This window comes from Electrona antarctica, assembly GCF_951216825.1.
Source record: "Electrona antarctica genome assembly, chromosome: 10".
Classification (NCBI taxonomy): domain Eukaryota; kingdom Metazoa; phylum Chordata; class Actinopteri; order Myctophiformes; family Myctophidae; genus Electrona; species Electrona antarctica.
The window spans coordinates 31103608-31124419 of record NC_136791.1 but is presented as its reverse complement, the minus strand read 5'-3'; the positions used below and the strand labels follow the sequence as shown (position 1 = coordinate 31124419).

Sequence of the window (20812 nt, the reverse complement as noted above, 5' to 3'; positions counted from 1 at the left end):
GTTGCCTACAACACTAATTACTCCACCCCTCCTCCGCCTCAGTGCAGTGGTGTGTAAACAATGCTGGGTTGTAATGTGTGGAGTGGTGGTGAACGCATGCACTTCCCCGGGCCGGCCACGGGGGAGCAGTGTGGAGCACATCGTGCCGCACACAGCACGCCAAGAACAACAAACTGTGGAGGCGGAGTCCTGCTGACTACACAGTAACGGTTTAAAGGGGCAGTACAGCGGTGGTGTTTGTGTTTTTTCTCTCTCTCTCTCTCTCTCTCTCTCTCTCTCTCTCTAGCACTTACATAAACTAACATAGCATGTCACCATTTCATTGTGTGCTAACAGCAGTGGTGGAAAGTACATTACCTATAAGTACTGTACTTAAGCACTACTAAAGTGTGAGGTATTTGCACTGTAGCCTACTTGAGTATGTCAAATGTTCTGTTACTTCAATGTGGTCCCAATTTCCAATAATTTGGCTTCTACTCCACTACATTTCAGAGGTACTTTTTGACAACTTTAGTTACTAGTTACTTTGTAGATTTGTATTATTACAAAACAACACAACAACCACTTCAGCCCTATACACATTTCGGCCATTTGAAAATAGCCGATCTACAAGCTTGTAGATCGGCTATTTTCAAAAAGATTTGTATACATTTGACATTCTGCACAATCAGTACTTTTTACTTTTGGTACTTTACGTACATTTTGATACCAATAATACTTTTGTACTTTTACTCAAGTACATTTTGAATTCCGGACTTGTACTTGTAACAAAGTTTTTCTATATTGCAGTATTTATACTTTTACTTGAACGCTTTTTCCACCACTGGCGCTAACGGAGTCTGAGCGCATAGGGAGGGTGTCAGAGAAGGACTGAAAAAAGATAAGATAAGATAAACTCTCTCGTAATCCAGTCTGGCAGTGTGCCGCGGGTTCGACTCCCGATCCCGACGGCCTTTACTGCATGTCACTCCCCCATCTCTCTCCCCATTTCCTACTGTCTGTCCCTCTATAAAAAAAAAATATATATAAAAAATCACACCCGTGTGAACTGAGTGGTGCAAATCCCACCCCCACCCCCACCCCCACCCCTCTCTCTCTCTCTCTCTCGCTCTCTCTCTCTCTCTCTCATTAGCAGGCAACAGTGCAATACTATCTCTCTGTCTCTGTTTCTGGCACAACAGCCCCCCTACTGGTACTCATGAGTCACACATGAGTCACACACAAACATAGGTTAACACGAGTCACATAGTCACAGGTCACAGACATTGCTGTTCCTTGGAGTGGTTGCACCACTCAAAAAAAAGATAAACTCTCTCATCCTGCAGCCATTGTTCCTGGGCATTATTGCTTTACAGGTCAGGGAAAACTAAAGGTTGTATCAGCAGCTACTTGTCCTCTCCTCCTGGCTCAGAGAAGTTGAGTCATCATCACACGGTTTACTTTCATTTCTAGAAACTGCACGATTCAGTCTTTCCTAACAGCCCCCCCCCCCCACCCACCCTGACAAGCACCTGGAATTGTAGGAGTTGAGTGGCCCTATCTTGGGCGCGCCTTACCCGGCTTTATCCCGGGAACTTCTTTGCCATATTTGACTATCTTGAAAAACGTTTTAAAGTAGTTCAACTAGCCGATCTACATTGACACGTTGTGAGCTTGTAGATCGGCTATTTGAACTATTTTAAAATAATATTTATCTGTGAAACAGTCTCAAACTAAAATGTAGGCTTTCATTTTCGTCTGCGCCAAAAAATTGACGAGCTTGTAGATCTGCTATTTTTCCACAGCTAAAGCATAACAATGCTTAAAACACCAAAAGGGGTTCCTGCCGCGAATGGGTTTAAAATATGATAAGGTGTGGGAACCACTGCTGGGTGGGTGCATGATGACAAAACGTTGAAGCTCACCAGCGCCGGATACCACGTGGTCTTCCTCTTGTCTCCGGCGGTGACGCCCTCCACACACACCACTTTGCCAAACAGCTCTTCATTCTGCCTCAGGTTGCTCTCCTCGTCCTCGCTAGAAGACGACGACGACTCTTCCTCTTTACTGTCCAGGAAAAGAAAAAAACAGTTCGATTCATTCACTATATCCACTCTGAGGCATGTGGTGGTGGGGAAAAAAGTCACACACATTTCTTACTTAAGTAAAAGTAGCAAATGCTGTAATGTACTGTAGAAGTACGTCGTTACAAGTAAAAGTACGTTCATCAAAAAATACTTGATTAAAAGGACTAAAGTGTTGGTGTCAAAATGTACTTAAAGTACCAAAAGTAAAAGTACTCATTATGCAAAATGTCCCATTTCACAAGTTCAAAATGCATAATAATCTTTTGAAAATAGCAGATCTACAAGCTCACAATGCGTCGCATAGCAACGCATTGTGAGCTTGTAGATCTGATATTTTCAAATGTATTTAATGTATGATTTAATAATAATCAAAATCTACAAAGTAACTACCAGTAGTACCGTATTGTGCCGAATATAAGACGACTCTGATTATAAGACGACCCCCATTTTTCAAGAATCATTTGTGGAAAAAGAACATTGCATGTCAAATAGTCTATTAGTCCCGATTATAATACGACCCCGTTTTTTAGGATATTTCCTTTGGAAAAATACGTAGTCTTACATTCAGACCAATTGGGTAACTAAAGTTGCCAAATAATTGTAGTGGAGTAAAAGAATAATATTTGCATCCGAGATGTAGTGGAGTATAGAAGTAAAAGTACTGACAATTGGAAATACTCCAGTAAAGTAAAAAAATACCTCAAAAGTACAGTACTTAAGTAAATGTACTTAGTTACTTTACAGTTTACACCACTGCAAAAAACTAACAATTGGTTCATTCATCATTATCCACTATTTAGGCCCTATTCAAAGATGTTGAAATGATGAAATGCTATGTTCAAAAGGGTTATTTCAACTTATTTGTCCTTCTCCGTGCTAATTTTGCCTATGCCCAAAATAGGGATGCCAGTGTCAAAGCGGTTAATGTATACACACTGCTGCCCTCTGTGTGAGTACACTCACTCAATACAACAACGTGCAATAATACATTTATTCATACGAGTACATTGTGGACGTTCAACATTATGTATGCACATATATTGCTATACCAGCTGCCCTATGCAGTCTGTAGTGTACATGGACATTTTCCCTTCGCTACTGCTTGCTTGTCTTATTATTTTGAGTAAATAGTTGTAAAACATTTGGCGCGGCAGAAGCAATGATTTGAGTTGAAAACAATCACTCGATTTGCGACACATTTTCACGATAAAAAAAAGCAGATCTACAAGCTCGCAGCGCTATGAGCTTGTAGATCTGCTATTTTTCGATAGCTAAAAGTATAACATAATGCTTAAAACACCAAAAAGGCCACCAGGTTTACAATAACCACTATCAGTGGATATCTGAGAATTAATTCAAGTAAACAAATCCTTTAACCACTGAGAGGCGTTACTTCACCACGGTTGGCATCATGCATGTACACTACAGCATCACTGAGAGGCGTTACTTCACCACGGTTGGCATCATGCATGTACACTACAGCATCACTGAGAGGCGTTACTTCACCACGGTGGCATCATGCATGTACACTACAGCATCACTGAGAGGCGTTACTTCACCACGGTTGGCATCATGCATGTACACTACAGCATCACTGAGAGGCGTTACTTCACCACGGTTGGCATCATGCATGTACACTACAGCATCACTGAGAGGCGTTACTTCACCACGGTTGGCATCATGCATGTACACTACAGCATCACTGAGAGGCGTTACTTCACCACGGTTGGCATCAAGCATGTACACTACAGCATCACTGAGAGGCGTTACTTCACCACGGTTGGCATCATGCATGTACACTACAGCATCACTGAGAGGCGTTACTTCACCACGGGAGGCATCATGCATGTACACTACAGCATCACTGAGAGGCGTTACTTCACCACGGGAGGCATCATGCATGTACACTACAGCATCACTGAGAGGCGTTACTTCACCACGGTTAGCATCATGCATGTACACTACAGCATCACTGAGAGGCGTTACTTCACCACGGTTGGCATCATGCATGTACACTACAGCATCACTGAGAGGCGTTACTTCACCACGGGAGGCATCATGCATGTACACTACAGCATCACTGAGAGGCGTTACTTCACCACGGCTGGCATCATGCATGTACACTACAGCATCACTGAGAGGCGTTACTTCACCACGGTTAGCATCATGCATGTACACTACAGCATCACTGAGAGGCGTTACTTCACCACGGTTGGCATCATGCATGTACACTACAGCATCACTGAGAGGCGTTACTTCACCACGGCTGGCATCATGCATGTACACTACAGCATCACTGAGAGGCGTTACTTCACCACGGTTGGCATCATGCATGTACACTACAGCATCACTGAGAGGCGTTACTTCACCACGGTTGGCATCATGCATGTACACTACAGCATCACCTAATAATACCAGTGGTGGAGAAAAGCACTCAAATGTTTTACTTAAGTAAAAGTATCAATACTGCAATGTAGAAATACTCTAGGGCCCGACTCACACGGTCGCAACAGATTGATGTATGCTTGTTGTATACAAAGGGTGTGATACATCTTGCCCCAATGCATTTCCAATGGGAGTCACATGGTTTGACACAACATTTGTGTTGTATGAGGGGGAGGGGGGCAGTCGAAACACAGCCGAAAGCCATACAACAGCTTGTAGTCCAAAATGTTGTATCAAACCATGTGACTTCCATTGGAAATGCATTGGGGCGGCCATGACAACATTCATACAACAAGCATGCATCAATGTTTTAAAGGTGTGAGTCGCCCCTAAGTCCCGGAATTCAAAACGTGTGAAAGTACAAAAGTATCAGCCTCAAAATGTACTTGAAGTACCACAAGTACAAAGTACTCATTGTGCAGAATGTCCCATTTCAAGTTTTCAAATGTATACAAAAATCTTTTGAAAATAGCAGATCTACAAGCTCACACAATGCGTCTCATCGCGACGCATCGCATTACTGTAAATAGCAGAATTGTATATGGGGCTGAAGTGGTTTACTGTATGTTTTGTATTAATAATCGAAATCTACAAAGTAACTAGTAGTAACTAAAGTATTCAAAGAAATGTAGTGGCGTAAAAGTACAATATTTGGATCCAAGATGTGTAGAAGTAAAAGCATTAAGACAATAGGAAATACTCCAGTAAAGTACAAATACCTCAACATTGTACTTAAGTACAGTACTTAAATAAATGTACTTTGTTTACTTTCCACCACTGACAAAATGGAAGCGTTCCATTTGGTGCACTCTTCCGAGTTAAATGCGCACGGATTTCATTGTGTGCGTTTCACTAGACTGGCCCCCGAACGCTAGTTCAGCGCACACGTACACAAGGCCAACCCCAGCAGGACTCGGAGTGGTAAAATCAACAGAGCTGCAGTAAACATCTAAGGCTTCCAATCACAGTTGCAACCACAGTCAGGCAATACTGAAGTTCCTATAGCCGATAATTCATGCAGGTGGTACTGTAGCTTGCAATAAAACTGCGAAACTGCCACGCTTACTTGTCTTACGCATCCGTTAACTCCACTTTTTTATATTTTCTCATATTTCCCGGTGCTATGAAAGCCCCCGGAGATGTATTTCTAGGTGATCAATTCACAGCTCCGAGGCGTCAGCATTTTGAGGTTTAATATTAAAACAAGGCGACCCGGACCCAAGAGGTGTGCATAGTTGAGTCGCGTGGCTCATTGAAATATTTGTTCGTTTTGTGTGGGGGGGGGGGGGGGGAATTCAGTTTCAGCTGATGCTCAGACGGTTATGACTTATGAGCACTCGAGGGGGAGCAGTTGGAGATTAAGCGGCTTGATCAGGGACACTTCGAACCGAAAAATCCCTGCATTGACACTCATTTGGAGTGTCTGGTGGCGTGGCGTGTTGATTTGTTTGTGTAACATACATAACATACACAGCCAGTCTCATTCCCATAGTTTTGCTTCGCTTTGCTGTGGCACAACTAACAATGACTAACCTAAGTAAAAGACTCATGTCATCATCCCTGGTTCTTCTGAGGTAAAGACCAAAAAAAAGGGTGGAAGGCACTAATGTGCCACTGGGACTACTCCAAGTCAATATTATATCAACGTTCAAGAGTAATATTGACTTTTCTCTGAGTACCATTAGGGAGGTAGTCGGAGAATGAGATTATGGAGCCGAGTGTCCTCTTTATCCCATTTCGACCTGATACCAGATTCTATAAATGTCTTCTAAATCATGATAGTTTTCAGAAAAACTTATGTTTCTATATCAGTTGTTCTCAAACTATTTCATGTCAAGGAGCCCCAGAATTATATGTAATTGGCCGCCGACCCCCATCTGAAAATATGTAGTTCCAGGGACCCCCCCAGAAGCAAAGATTTGAGTTAAAACCATTCTCTCTGAAGGAATAAATATTTAAAGACTTGCGTCACATTTTCACGATTTTTCAAAAGTAGCAGACCTACAAGCTAGTGCCGCGCTACGAGCTTGTAGATCTGCTATTTTTCAATAGCTAAAGTGTAACATAATGCTTGAAACACCAAAAGGGGATCCCGTTCAGAATGGGTTATACGAAGAGGAGCCCCAATTATCTCCGTGCACAACCCCCCCCCACCATCTACAGCTATTCCCTGACGAGAACCACGCGCCACTCGCGGCAGCCTCCCTGGAGAAGCGGCATTAGAACATAAAATATCCATCGGAGCGGTCGCCTACGAGAGGGAAAGATGATCACATCCTCCTGAGCTGCAACGGTGCCACGGCTGTCCTCCTGCACACGCGCACGCTTTACGCGCAGCGCGACGCGTTGTGAGCTTGTAGATCGGCTATTTTCAGCAAGTGTAAAATTGCGTCATTACGACGGCATCAAGGCCCGCCAAAAAAAAACTGTAGATATCTTATGATATTTAGTCGACTAAAACGAGACTAACACTAAAGCATTCCAGGTGACTAAAATGTGACTACAACTAAATGAAGTTCCAAAAACAACACTGGGGCGTACCACTGTTATTTTCCAACACAGAGAGAGCCTAAAGTACATCAATGTGGAAGCCTGCATGCCGCCGTCGACCAACTGGATCTCGAACGTCAAGAACGGTCATATGTTACACAGTAAAAGTTCAGCCTGGATTTACGGAGAGGGAGGGCAAAATACTCACACTGCAGATCGCCGGCCTCGGTTGCCTTTCTTGCCAATGACGGGGGTGCCAAAGTGCTCGGGGTTTGTGAGCGGGAGCCTGTCGAGGGTCTGCGAGGGAGAGAGACAGAGGTCAAAAAGAAAGTGTCATTTCTTTCTTTTTTTTATTAGACCTGAATTGCAGAAGGCAGAGGATGCATCCTGTGAGCAGCTTGAAGAAATTCGTTGCACAGGAACGTATATTGTTTATTGTTTATTGAATGGATCCCCATTAGCTGACGCCGGGGCGACAGCTAATCTTCCTGGGGTCCATATAAAATACATATAAAAAGTACATAAATACATAATTACAAATACATTCAACATGCAACATAATAAGAATAACATTAAGTGGTCAGCTGTAACAAGTGTTCTTTTAAAGCATATTTGAAAGATAATTGACTTTGTGTTATATTAATGTGAGGTGGTAACATGTTCCAAAATGATATTGATCGATACATAACTGTTTGTTTAAGGAGGTTCGTTTTTGGAGCAGGGAGTGTTAAATGACCGAGGCTGGCAATTCTGGTGTTATGATTATGTCTGTCACTTGATTTTTTTTTTATTTTTTTTTTACAATATTTATTTTATTTGGAAAAAGCAGTACAAAAACATCGTTTCTATGCATACATAGGAAACAAGTGCAGTTCCCAGGATTTTTTTTTTTCACCCCTCTTCCCTCCCTCCCCCCTCCAAGTTGTCACTTGATTTTAATAACTGTTTGAGGAAGTAATCTGGTGTTTGATTAGAAATTATGTTTCTGACAAACATGAGGACACTGCAATGGAGTTTGTTTTTAACAGATAACCAGGACAGGCGTTTATGCATATATTCAATATTTGTACGAGTAGAACAATGAAGTGCCAGTCTAGCAGCTCGATTCTGAACAAGTTGTAGTTTGTTCAGGTCCACGAGCTGCTGTGGCTGTATAGCCAGGAGGGATTTTTTTTCTCATCACATTTGCATCAATATCAGTTTAGGTTTCCTGGAAATATATTGCCCCTCTGTGCATTTCAGACAGCAGCTGAACATTTGGACCATTCGTAAAGAAGGGTTTTTTTATTCAGTGCCAGAAAAGCACAAAGAGACAAAGAAAAAAGTACTTTGACTGTTGGGAGATTTGAGACAAACAGAATGCTGGTGTAAAACTGTTGCTGTTTGCAACGGCAGGGACTTGCCTCGCTCTCTGCAAAATGACGTGCTCCTTTCAGGCAGAGCGAGGAACGCCTGAGGGTCTTCTCATCGCCGTCGTCGAACACTGCAGAGGAGACGAGAGAGGAGAGAAAGAAACGCTGTTAGGTTGTTCTGTATGTAGGGCAGCCGTCCACACACGCACGCACGCACGCACGCACGCACGCACGCACGCAGACACACACCCAGAGACCTCCATGCCACTAAATCTCAAACATACCCCTCCTTCTCACTTACTAAAATGTGCCATGCTTTAGCACAGCCTTCTGGTTTCCGTGTTTTAAAGCCAACAAGTTGTTTTCTAGGTTTTTCAGAGGCAGACACTGACACAAGGCCAGTCAGTACTGAATCGCATGGCATTATTAGTACATCAAGGACCATCTACTCCTGGCTGTTAAAAGGACAGCGAAATATGTCCCTTGACAATCTTTGATTTGATCTCATTCTTGACTCATAGTGCCGCGCTACGAGCTTGTAAATCTGCTATTTTTTTTGAAATTGTGAAAATGTGGCGCAAATCTTTGAATATACATTCTTTCAGAGTGAATGTTTTCAACTCAAATCTTTGCTTCTGGGGGTCCCTGGAACAACATATTTTCAGATGGGGGTCGGCGGCCAATTACATATATTTTTGGGGGTCCTTGACGGTCCTTGATGTTTGAGAACGACTGACATAGAAACATAGGGTTTTTCAGAAAACTGTCAGGATTTAGAAGATATTTGTAGAATCGTCCTCATGTCTAAATGGGTTACTGCACTGGGGTGCAGAGGTTCAGAAGTCCGTGAAGAGATTAAAAGTGTTTTTTTGATATCAACTCACCCACAGTGTATATGCTAGCATCTGTCAGCTTATTGATGGTAACTCACCCACAGTGTATATGCTAGCATTTGTCAGCTTATTGATGGTAACTCACCCACAGTGTATATGCTAGCATCTGTCATCTTATTGATGGTAACTCACCCACAGTGTATATGCTAGCATCTGTCATCTTATTGATGGTAACTCACCCACAGTGTATATGCTAGCATCTGTCAGCTTATTGATGGTAACTCACCCACAGTGTATATGCTAGCATCTGTCAGTGTATTGATGGTAACTCACCCACAGTGTATATGCTAGCATCTGTCATCTTATTGATGGTAACTCACCCACAGTGTATATGCTAGCATCTGTCATTTTATTGATGGTAACTCACCCACAGTGTATATGCTAGCATCTGTCATCTTATTGATGGTAACTCACCCACAGTGTATATGCTAGCATCTGTCAGCTTATTGATGGTAACTCACCCACAGTGTATATGCTAGCATCTGTCATTTTATTGATGGTAACTCACCCACAGTGTATATGCTAGCATCTGTCATCTTATTGATGGTAACTCACCCACAGTGTATATGCTAGCATCTGTCATCTTATTGATGGTAACTCACCCACAGTGTATATGCTAGCATCTGTCAGCGTATTGATGGTAACTCACCCACAGTGTATATGCTAGCATCTGTCATCTTATTGATGGTAACTCACCCACAGTGTATATGCTAGCATCTGTCATTATTGATGGTAACTCACCCACAGTGTATATGCTAGCATCTGTCATCTTATTGATGGTAACTCACCCACAGTGTATATGGTAGCATCTGTCAGCGTATTGATGGTAACTCACCCACAGTGTATATGCTAGCATCTGTCATCTTATTGATGGTAACTCACCCACAGTGTATATGCTAGCATCTGTCAGTTTATTGATGGTAGCCTCCTGGTAAACTCCATCCTGGTTCCTCACCTCTACAACAGCACCCACCTGAAGTCCAAGGAGGAGAAATTGCTTACATCCGTAGTACTGTATACTTAAAGGACAACTTTAGTTTTTTTCAACCAAGGTTCACGTTTTAGGTTGTTATTAGACAAAGTAAAAGGTGAGTGTTCATTTTTTTTTCATTTGCTGCTCTCTTTCGTTTTAGCGATTTTAGCTATTTTTGACAGGGGGGCGTGGGCATTCGAACATGGGGCTAAATACGTCCTTTTTTACTAAATCTGATGGCGATTTCTTTATTAATATTTACTATAGTCCTACTAGACCCCAGGAAATTACATCTGGCCACAAAAGATCACAGGATCTACTGAATGTGAAGGGGGAGGTTATTTAGTCTATTACACACTGTATGGGAGCCTGCTAGTAAGCAGCAAATGAAAAAAAGAATAACACTCATCTTTTACTCTCTCTAATAACAACCTAAACATGAACCTTGGTTGAAAAAAACTAAAGTTGTCCTTTAAAAGATTATCATTATACCTCATTATAATTATTGAATATTAACCATGATTATTATGATGTGTCCGTCTGACTCTGACTGATAAACCTACTGTATGAAGCTATAAATAAATATAAAAGCTCAAAGCGTTCCTATTCAGGGGGAAACATTCTCGTTGTGAGCTTTGTAGATCTGCTATTTTCGGCAAAGAGGTTTGGTGTAGAGGGAGAAAAAGAGCTGACCAAGTACAGAGTGAAAGGTCAAGTTTACTGAGTATTGAGGGTTTGAGTGGTTCAATATCTGAATACACATTTATGCCATCTATGAAATCTAATGAAAAAGTGTAATCTGCAACACAATTTTATGCTTCAGCTTAACATGACGAAATAGAAGCAATCAGTGGTGAAAACAATGACCAATAAAAAAAAAGGGAAAAAAGAAAAAGCAACTGCACCAATGAACCTGTAAGGCCTTTAAGTAAAATAAGTATTTAAGCTGCTGTTCTGTTACAATGCTGAAAAACAGCCTTGTGGAGTTCAAGTGTTTAAGTAGTCTCTCGAGACAGACTGTTGACTACAGTGTTGTTTTTGTCGACTAAAACTAAGACGAAAAATGTTCGTCGACTACCTTTTTTCACTGACAAAAACTAAATGAAAACTAAATGAAAACTAAGCTATGATGACTAAAACTAAGACTAAATATATTGACAAAAACTAGACTAAAATGCTAGGAAGGGACTAGTGGACAAGAGATCCAGTATAAGTCATTTTACACTTGGTTGCATGCTGAAAATAGCAGATCTACAAGCTCACAACGCGTCACAGTGCGACATGTTGTGAGCTTGTAGATCTGCAATTTTCAGCAAGTGTAAAAACAGTCATTACGACAGCATCAAGGCCCGTCAAAATACATTTTAGTCGACTAAATCAACTGTAGATTTAGTCGACTAAAATCGTCTCTAAATGTTTTGATGAATTGAACAAGGTGGACCCTCTTGTAAACAAGTGTAATGCAATATTGGGTCGTCCACTCACAGTTAACACTTTAATTGCCCGGAACTATTTAATCCATTACATTATAGCGCCCAGTCGATTTATAAACACGGGCGCCTTTTCCGGACGGACCGGCCGGAAGTTCATGATGTTGTGTAGCAGCTAACAATAGCCACACCACTCTAGAATCGATCGACAACAACGGGAGACAAGAATAAATCTATCGAGACTAGCGACTGGACCACGGAGCGCCGTCTAACACAGGATCTTTTTTCAGAAAAAGACGGGATGATTTAGATCGCGAGTTATGAACGTTTTAAGATTTTCGTTTTCATCAGCTAAACAGAGGAGGGAGTTTTTCGATGACATCTCACTCTTGCGCGTCACCGAGGAGAGCCCAGGAGGCGCGCCTGGGCTATACAACATGCGATCCGTTCTCGTATCAATAAACTTCGTCTTTTGGACAATACTTTCGTCCTGAGCGTCGGGCGTTACTAATAGAAAGGACAAAGAACTTCGTCCTGGGCGTTCGGAGTGTTAACAGTCTTTGTATTGAGTTGTGCTTGAAATGTACTGTAATTCTGTAAACTGTTAATAAATATTTCAATCAATCAATCAATCAATCAATCAAAAAGCCTGCCACCCTTACCTTTAGAGGTCCTTTGATGTGTTCGTCGTGAACCTCGGCCGTGGACAGCTCTGGCTTAAAGGTCACCTGCCGGAAAGGAAAGGAAAGGGGGAGCAGAATCAGCAATGAGAGTAAACAAATAATCCCCCCTTGAACGGGTTGGGCCGAGGCCACAGTAACAGGAATCTCACACACTGGAGAGAGAGACGGCAGAGAGAGAGAGAGAGAGACACTGTACTACATACATACTGCCCCTGGACTCTATATAACTGGCCTACTACGCTGATTAGACTCATGAACTCCAGCCTCACGCTGGTCTAGTCGAAGCAAAACAGCTTTATTGCTTTTGAAGCAACAGCGTTTATGACCAACCAGACGGGGAAAAAACATGCCCACGGTGCCAAGAAGAGAACTATTGTTGGTGGTCCTATCTATCCACACCTGCCAGGTTTATTGTTTGCACAGTAATGCGTTGCTACTACTAGTATACCCTCTATGCCATTGTTGTTACGCAGTGTGTTGTTTTTGGCAGCAAATTTAGATTTTCTGTCTCTTGAATAGTTTTCATTTAGGTTTTAGTCACATTTTAGTCACCTGGATTGTTTTAGTGTTAGTCTAGTTTTAGTCGACAAAATTTCACAAGATTTTAGTCGACTATATCTACAGATGATTTAGTCGACTAAAATGTATTTTGGCGGGCCTTGATGCCGTCGTAATGACTGATTTTACAACCAAGTGTAAAATGACTTATACTGGATCTCTTGTCCACTAGTCCCTTCCTAACATTTTAGTCCAGTTTTTGACGAAATTGTCAATACATTTAGTCTTAGTTTTAGTCATCATAGATTAGTTTTTATTTAGTTTCCATTTAGTTTTCGTCAGTGGAAAAATGGTAGTCGACGAACATTTTTCGTCTTAGTTTTAGTCGACAAAAACAACACTGTTGTTACGTTAATTTGTAATTGTGAGAAACTGCTATACATATAGAAGGATTGTAGTTTGTCTGTAGTCTTGTTTTTATGCTGCGACTGTAATGTGCTGCATGTTCCATGACCATCCATCCCCCTTCACACACTCCCTCCCCCCCCTCCCTGGGGTGAGAGGTGTAGCAAATCATAATCTGATCAAACTGAGGTAATCTTGCATCTGCCTGACAACATCAGCTATATGACATACAGACAGTAATGCCTCATCTACATTCATTACATGTTGCTTACAATATTAGCCATCTGTAGATTTGTTTTGAGGTGTCCTCATGTATGACACTTTAAATTGGTTAACTCCTCAAGCGAGGAGACATTAGCACTTTTGTCTGCTATTACTTCCATATACGTAACTCTAGACACCCTCTTAGACAACAACTTTATTTTACTGTGCCCACAACATTTAATGAAACTGGGAGACGTGCTTTTCAGTTTAAAGCTCCATCTGATTGGAACAACTTGTCCGTTTCTTTGAGATCAATAACCTCATTTAATGACATTACAAGGCCTCCTTTATACTAAGTTGCACTCCAGTATTGCGCATCGAACATATCTGATCGACAAGCTCACAATGTGCCACAGCGTTGCCCGTTGTCTGTTTTTTAGGATCAAAATGTATTGCACTGTAGAATAAAAACAGATTTAACTTTCATGTGAATAGGTTTTCAATGTAATGAGTCCCGGGATGCAGGGATGGTCTTTTAGATGAGTCTCACTTCAACGACGTTAGGAGTCATATTTTGCCATTTTTACAAATTGCAGCATTTAACTCACATTTCATTTTATATGGTTATAATGTGGTTATATACTTATATTCATGTAGAAAACAGAAAAAGAACAGAAAAGCTAGCAAAATAAACTACGGTAGAATAAAAAACAGTACAGTAGTGCATCCCGTGGATGCAGAGGTCGTTGTTTTAACCCTTAACTATAAACTGCGTTTTGGGATGCATAATGCACCCTATTTTAATCTCTGATTCACTGCGATTGAGCTTGTAATTCTCCACCGCGCAAACACACAAACGAGAGATGTTAAGCATTGTTCCTAACAAGACAAGGCTGCCAGTAGACAATGGTCCCTCTTGACAGTATAAGACCAGAAAATTGCAATCATTAAATTCTCAGTGTGATTCTCAGGATCGGGAGAATGAACGAAACTCAAGCCGAGCCCGATGATAACAAGACAGTGAAACATACAAGACGGTCATGAAAAGAAGGTCATTAAAGAAAGACGAGGGGAAGAGAATTGGTAAAGCTACTTCCTCCTGAGGCAGCCCTTTTCTTCCACTATGGAGATAATTGCATTCCTTGGCCTCGCAGAAGAGAGGAATTCCCTTCCCTCATATAGGGATGGGCAGGGAGGGAGGGGAGCCCTCCCTCTTTCCCCAGAATAGAAGGGAGGAGGAGGGCTGTGGATGAGGAGGACCGTGATGGGCAGGGAGAGAGGGGAGCCCTCCCTCTTTCCCCAGAATAGAAGGGAGGAGGAGGAGGGCTGTGGATGAGGAGGACCGTGCCGCGGCTCCCCTCCTCCTCCCAGCGCTCTAAATCCTTCACTTGTTGTGAATGTCAGAAACACCTGATCCCTCCTGCAGACTCCTGCCGAGGAGCTTCAGCTCCGATACCATGATTCACCGACAGGCCCGTATTAAACTGCATGACAGCTTGAATCTAAACAGCCGGTGAGTGCCAGACTCCCCAATCAATCAAACCGTATATGATCGACTAAATCAGCACGGCCCGGATTCAGGGCTGCACAACTTCCACCGTAACCAATTTTAAAGTTCATACTAGGTAATTTCCCTCCCCTGCAAAACTTGAGGAAGCAGACTGAGGAAAGTTATATGGTTTTCTCTTGAATTTGTATCGTGTAAAACACAGACAATGCTATAACACATGAAACGCGTTCAAATCAACCAGTTTTTTTTTGTGGAAACAAAATCATATTTATTGTTCTGTGGCTCATAGATTTTTTCCAAACATTACATTAAATTCCAGAAAGTTGATAATTATTGCCAGGACTGTAGTCTAGCTTAACCTCTTAAATGGTGCATTTATATTGTGGTAAATGGTCGCATTTCTATAGCGCCTTCATCCAAGGCACTTTACATACAGTAGATCGTGCATTACATTCACCCATGCTCATCAGGAGCAAGTGTTCAGTGTCTTGCTCAAGGACACTTCGACAACACTAACTCTGGGGGAGCCCACAGGGATCGAACTGAGAACCTCCTGGTTCCCAACTAAGCAGTGTTGTTTTTGTGGACTAAAACTAAGACGAAAAATGTTCGTCGACTACCTTTTTCCACTGACGAAAACTAAATGGAAACTAAATGAAAACGAAGCTATGATGACTAAAACTAAGACTAAACATATTGACAATTTTGTCAACAAATAAAAACTAGACTAAAATGTTAGGAAGGGACTAGTGGACTAGTGGATCCAGTATAAGTCATTTTACAATTAGTTGCATGCTGAAAATAGCCGATCTACAATCTCACAATGTGTCACAGCGCGACGCGTTGTGGGATTGTAGATCGGCTATTTTCAACAAGTGAAAAAACAGTCATTACGATGGAATCAAGGCCCGCCAAAATACATTTTGTTCGACTAAATCAACTGTAGATTTAGTCGACTAAAATCTAACTAACTAAACATTCCAGCCAGCTAAAATGTGACTAAAACTAAATAAAAACTATTCAAGAGACTATGACTAAAACTAAAATCAAAATTTGCTGCCAAAAACAACACTGTTCCCAAGCCACTCTACCGTGTACATATGCTAGTTTCACCAAATGTTTGCCCCAGAATACTGTAGGGATGCTAGGGATGCTATATAATAATGTTAATTTGCGGGTTTCATGTTTCAGATAAATTAGTGCAGATTATCATCACAGAAAAACAAATTGCCTACACTTAATTTCATCAGAACCTAAAAAGCCACATGAAAGAAATCAGTGCCGTATGCTGCAGCCATCTACTCTGCTCAACAAGCAGACAGTGGACTAACCCATTTTGACCTGAGATCAGATTCTAAAAATGTCTTCTACATCCTGACAGTTTTCTGAAAAAGCTATGTTTCTATGTCAGTGGTTCTTCGATTTAAAAAAAATAGCAGACCTACAAGCTCGTAGCGCGCCACTCGGTGGCGCGCTATGAGCTTGTAGATCTGCTATTTTTCAATAGCTAAATTATAACATAATGCTAACACCGAAAGGGGTTCCCGCCCAGAATGGACTAATGAACCGAATGGCTCGTAGAGGCAGTCATTACGGAGGAATATTCAGAATCACAACAACCCCCAGACTAATTGCTCGCTATGATTCAATGTTTGTGCAAAGTAGCGTGCGTGCACGCGTCTCACACGCCAAGCTTCCTCAAAAAGAACCCTCCTTTCTCAACACTGTATGGTGACACGAGTGGAAGAGCTGTCACAAAAACGTTGACACCTATACGGCTTGTAACCGGGAATCTCATAGAAGGTATAATTCATCATACCTGTTTGAGCTGGATCATGAGATAAAAACGGCTCATCATCTTGACAATTACAGCTGCTATGCTAGAGCGATGAACATCTCTGCTCTTTTGTCTGTACAGGGAAACTACAATAAGTTTACACGGTGGTGAACAGCCAGCGTCCTGTCTTATAGTGTCTTTGTTCCTCCCACATGCTCGTGCAAAAGGCAAAAAGATGAGTGATCTGTCGCTATTGTATTAGCCAGATGCTCCAGTCCCACTGGGAAAGCAGAGAGAGAGAGATGGTATATGATGTGCATCGTGCGATGCCTTCATCGGCACAGCACAGAGCCACAGACACATGATGATGCTCAGCAGCCAGGAAGAGCATGTGAGCAACTGGTGGCTATAGGCCAGTGGTTCTCAAACCTTTTCATGTCAAGGAGGACCCCCCAAAGTGATATGTATTTGGCCGGCAATATACGGAATAAAGTAGAACATTCTGGGCTCTGATCATCGGTACTGTATGTGTGGTGCAAACATCTTCATACTGTTTTTTATGAAGATGATCTTCCTCTTTATTAAAGGTACTGAATAATATTGAGATGTCGAGGCACAGCTTACGTGATGTAAGCTATGCAACCCCCTTACATGATGTGATTATATGATCTTGGAAAACATTTTCATGTTTCCATCTTCACTGATTCTGATGTGTAAACCTGGCTGCAGAAACCTTCAGGAATCACCACAGCCAGAGAAACAACAACTCCTCTAGGTGGGATAATTCCAGGATCTTGCCAATTTAAACTATGATCACAATTTAGGCATTTAGCAAATTGCCCAGAGTGACTTAATACAAAGTGCAAGATTGGAGTAAATGGCATGAACTCTAGTCGACCAACAACAGGGTGAGCGAGTGGTCAAGTACATAGACTGCCAAGAAAACAACAGCACAGTCAATTTAAGTGTAAGAGAGACTATATTCAGACATTTTTCACTAGAGCCCAACCGATGCCAGATCTTTGTATCGTTTTGGATTCCTATCTTTTCGTTATAGCATTATTATTATGCGCAATAATACCGATGGTTGTCAGAAAAGTAAAATAATAGCCAACACATCGACGATATTATGGGTCTGGCTCTTAAGAGTATATATTAATATAGACGGCACCGGATTTCTCCTCCCATCCACTTGCATTAAGTTGCTCTAAAGCGCATGAGGTGATTTCACTCCTCCTTCCGGGTAGGAACAGAGTGCATTCTGGGCTGGCATTGATTGGCCCAAACACATGAACACGCTGGCCGTTGACTATCATTGCACGCGTTCACGTATGAAACATCGTTCACGTGTCATCATGAACGTGCGCAAACCCTGAGGCATTTCGCCTCAGGGTTTCCTCCGGGTGCCGTCTCTATTCATATATACTCTAAGGTCTGGCTCTAATAAGCACACATCACGGCCACCCAGCACACACATATAGTGACTATATGGACAATGATGGATGATAAACACACAAAGGCGATTCATTGTCTTACCTTGGCCTTGACCAGTCGCTTGGCCGTCTTTATCTTGGCCTCACAGAAAGCCCCTCGGTACTTGGCGCTGACGTCCGTCCCTACGGTCAGGTAGGGGGGCTCGTCCAGAGTCTAGAGGGAGAAAGAAAGAAGGGAGGACAGGTCAGGAAGGAAGTCCATTCTACAAACTGCCGTCTAAATCACTATAGTTCTCAAACCTTTTAGTGCCAAGGTCGGACCCCCCCCAGATGATATATACCAGTATTAATGTCTTTGGCAGAGGACCCCCCCCCCCGCCCATCTGAAATTGATTTGTGCCACCAGGGACGCCCAGAAGAGAAGACTTGAACAAATTCAAAATGATTCAATATTTCAAGCAAACACTTTCAAGATTTTTCAGACAAAGGTAAAAAAAAATAACAGATGTACAAGCTTGCAACAAGGCACAAAGTATCGTGCTGTGAACTTGTAGATCTGCTATTTTTGAGAGCCACTGTTCGAAACCAATGTTGCTATATTATATATATATATATATAACTGCATGTCACTATCATATAGTGACATGCAGTAAAGGCCGTGGGGATCGGGAGTCGAACCCGCGGCACACTGCCAGACTCGGACTACCGGCCAAGGTGCTTGGACCGCTGAGCCACGGCCCAGGCCGCTTTCCCGGTTTTACGAAGAAATGTCTTAACCTTTTCATGTCAAAGAGTCAAAGACCCCCAAAATGATATATTTGGCCGGCAATGGCCGCTGACCCCCATCTCAACATATTTTGTTTCAGGGACCACCAGAAGCAAAGATTTAGACCACTGCCAGGCATAGACTATACAGGAATGAACATAAACAACACTGATCGGGAAGAGTACCCGTCTATGAATGAAAACACAAGGCTGTTCTCTGGGAACGCTTCCACCCTGACTGTCGGACACGGGTGTGTGTGCAGCACTGTTCACGACCAGCCAGGACAGACCGACACCACGCTTCACACACGGGTGTGTGTGCAGCACTGTTCACGACCAGCCAGGACAGACCGACACCACGCTTCACACACGGGTGTGTGTGCAGCACTGTTCACGACCAGCCAGGACAGACCGACACCACGCTTCACACACGGGTGTGTGTGCGGCACTGTTCACGACCAGCCAGGACAGACCGACACCACGCTTCACACACGGGGGTGTGTGCAGCACTGTTCACGACCAGCCAGCAGGGACGTGCACAACACATAGACATGATCAAAGGGGGCTTCAGCCCATGCCCTTTTACCCGTCTGTAAAACAACTGCCCTTTCCAGACCACGAATGCAGCATTTACTATGGTGAAAGAAATGCAAATGCCCTCCTCTCCTTTCCATGCCATGCCGGAAGGCAACCTTCAAGGAGAATAGCTTTTTTTCCCCGAAGTCTCCTGAACTTGAACACAGTATTTTTTGCATTGAACACATTTGTTTAGAAATCCATGTCGTATACTGTACGCCGCATCTCTATAGCTAAAGAGTGCTGGGTTGCGCCCCGAAAATAGCTGATCGACGCGTTGTGAGCTTGTAGATCTGCTATTTTTGCATTTTTTTGGTCCAAAAGTGCCCTCTTACAGGATTTTAGCCCCTGCCTCTCTAACACTGTTCACGACCAGCCAGGAGTCAGGACAGACCGCCACCATGCTTCACACAGACCAGCCAGGAGTCAGGACAGACCGACACCATGCTTCACACAGACCAGCCAGGAGTCAGGACAGACCGACACCATGCTTCACACTGACCAGGCCACCGACACATAACCCACACAGCTGAGTGATTCATCTGGCGAAGAAAAAAAAACGCATACCATCTGCTCTGGGTGTGGGAGAATTCGCCTCGGAGGGGCAAAGAGAAAAAGCAACTCGGCTACTACTACTGGCTATAATGAATACAACCGTGGAGCTAATAAAAGGCACAAGGCAGAGTCTTGTATCATCATTGGATGTGTATCGAGACTGTTCCGCCTCAAGGACACAAAGGGGCAGAGGTTTGGAAAGAAGCGGAGGATACAGACGTGCCATTTCCAGAGTGGAGGAGGGGGAGATAACGAACTTAACTACCTGAACCCTATAGCAGTGTTGTTTTCGTCGACTAAAACTATGACAAAAATGTTCGTCGACTACTTTTCCACTGACGAAAACTAAATGGAAACTAAATGAAAACTAAAACTAAGACTAATTTCGTCAACAAATAAAAACTAGACTAAAATGTTAGGAAGGGACTAGTGGACAAGACATCCAGTAAAAGTAATTTTACACCTGGTAGCATGCTGAAAATAGCCGATCTACAAGCTCACAACGCGTTGCGCTGCGAGCTTCAAGGTCAAGGTCAACTTTATTGTCCACAAGGGAAATTTGTCTTGAGCTTGTAGATCAGCTATTTTCAGCAAGTGTAAAATCAGCCATTACGACGGCATCAAGGCCTGCCAAAATACATTTTAGTCGAAATCACCTGTAGATTTAGTCGACTAAAATCTTATGATATTTAGTAGACTAAAACTAGACTAAAACAAAAACATTCCAGGTGACTAAAACTAAATGAAAACTATTCAA

The 20812-nt window shown here is 42.6% G+C and overlaps 1 protein-coding gene across 3 annotated transcripts in view; it reads right to left on the bottom strand.

The window, feature by feature from the left end:
- Positions 1-20812, bottom strand: part of arid4b (AT-rich interaction domain 4B) — a 68492-nt gene that overhangs the window by 29152 nt on the left and 18528 nt on the right. For all 3 annotated transcript variants that reach the window (XM_079511602.1, XM_079511603.1, XM_079511604.1), the window contains exons 3-8: positions 18263-18373; positions 12312-12377; positions 10129-10219; positions 8405-8484; positions 7210-7298; positions 1905-2046 (exon numbers count right to left, since the gene is read on the bottom strand). In XM_079511602.1, the coding sequence (XP_079367728.1) occupies positions 1905-2046; positions 7210-7298; positions 8405-8484; positions 10129-10219; positions 12312-12377; positions 18263-18373 (579 nt within the window). The remainder of the gene's footprint in view (positions 1-1904; positions 2047-7209; positions 7299-8404; positions 8485-10128; positions 10220-12311; positions 12378-18262; positions 18374-20812) is intronic.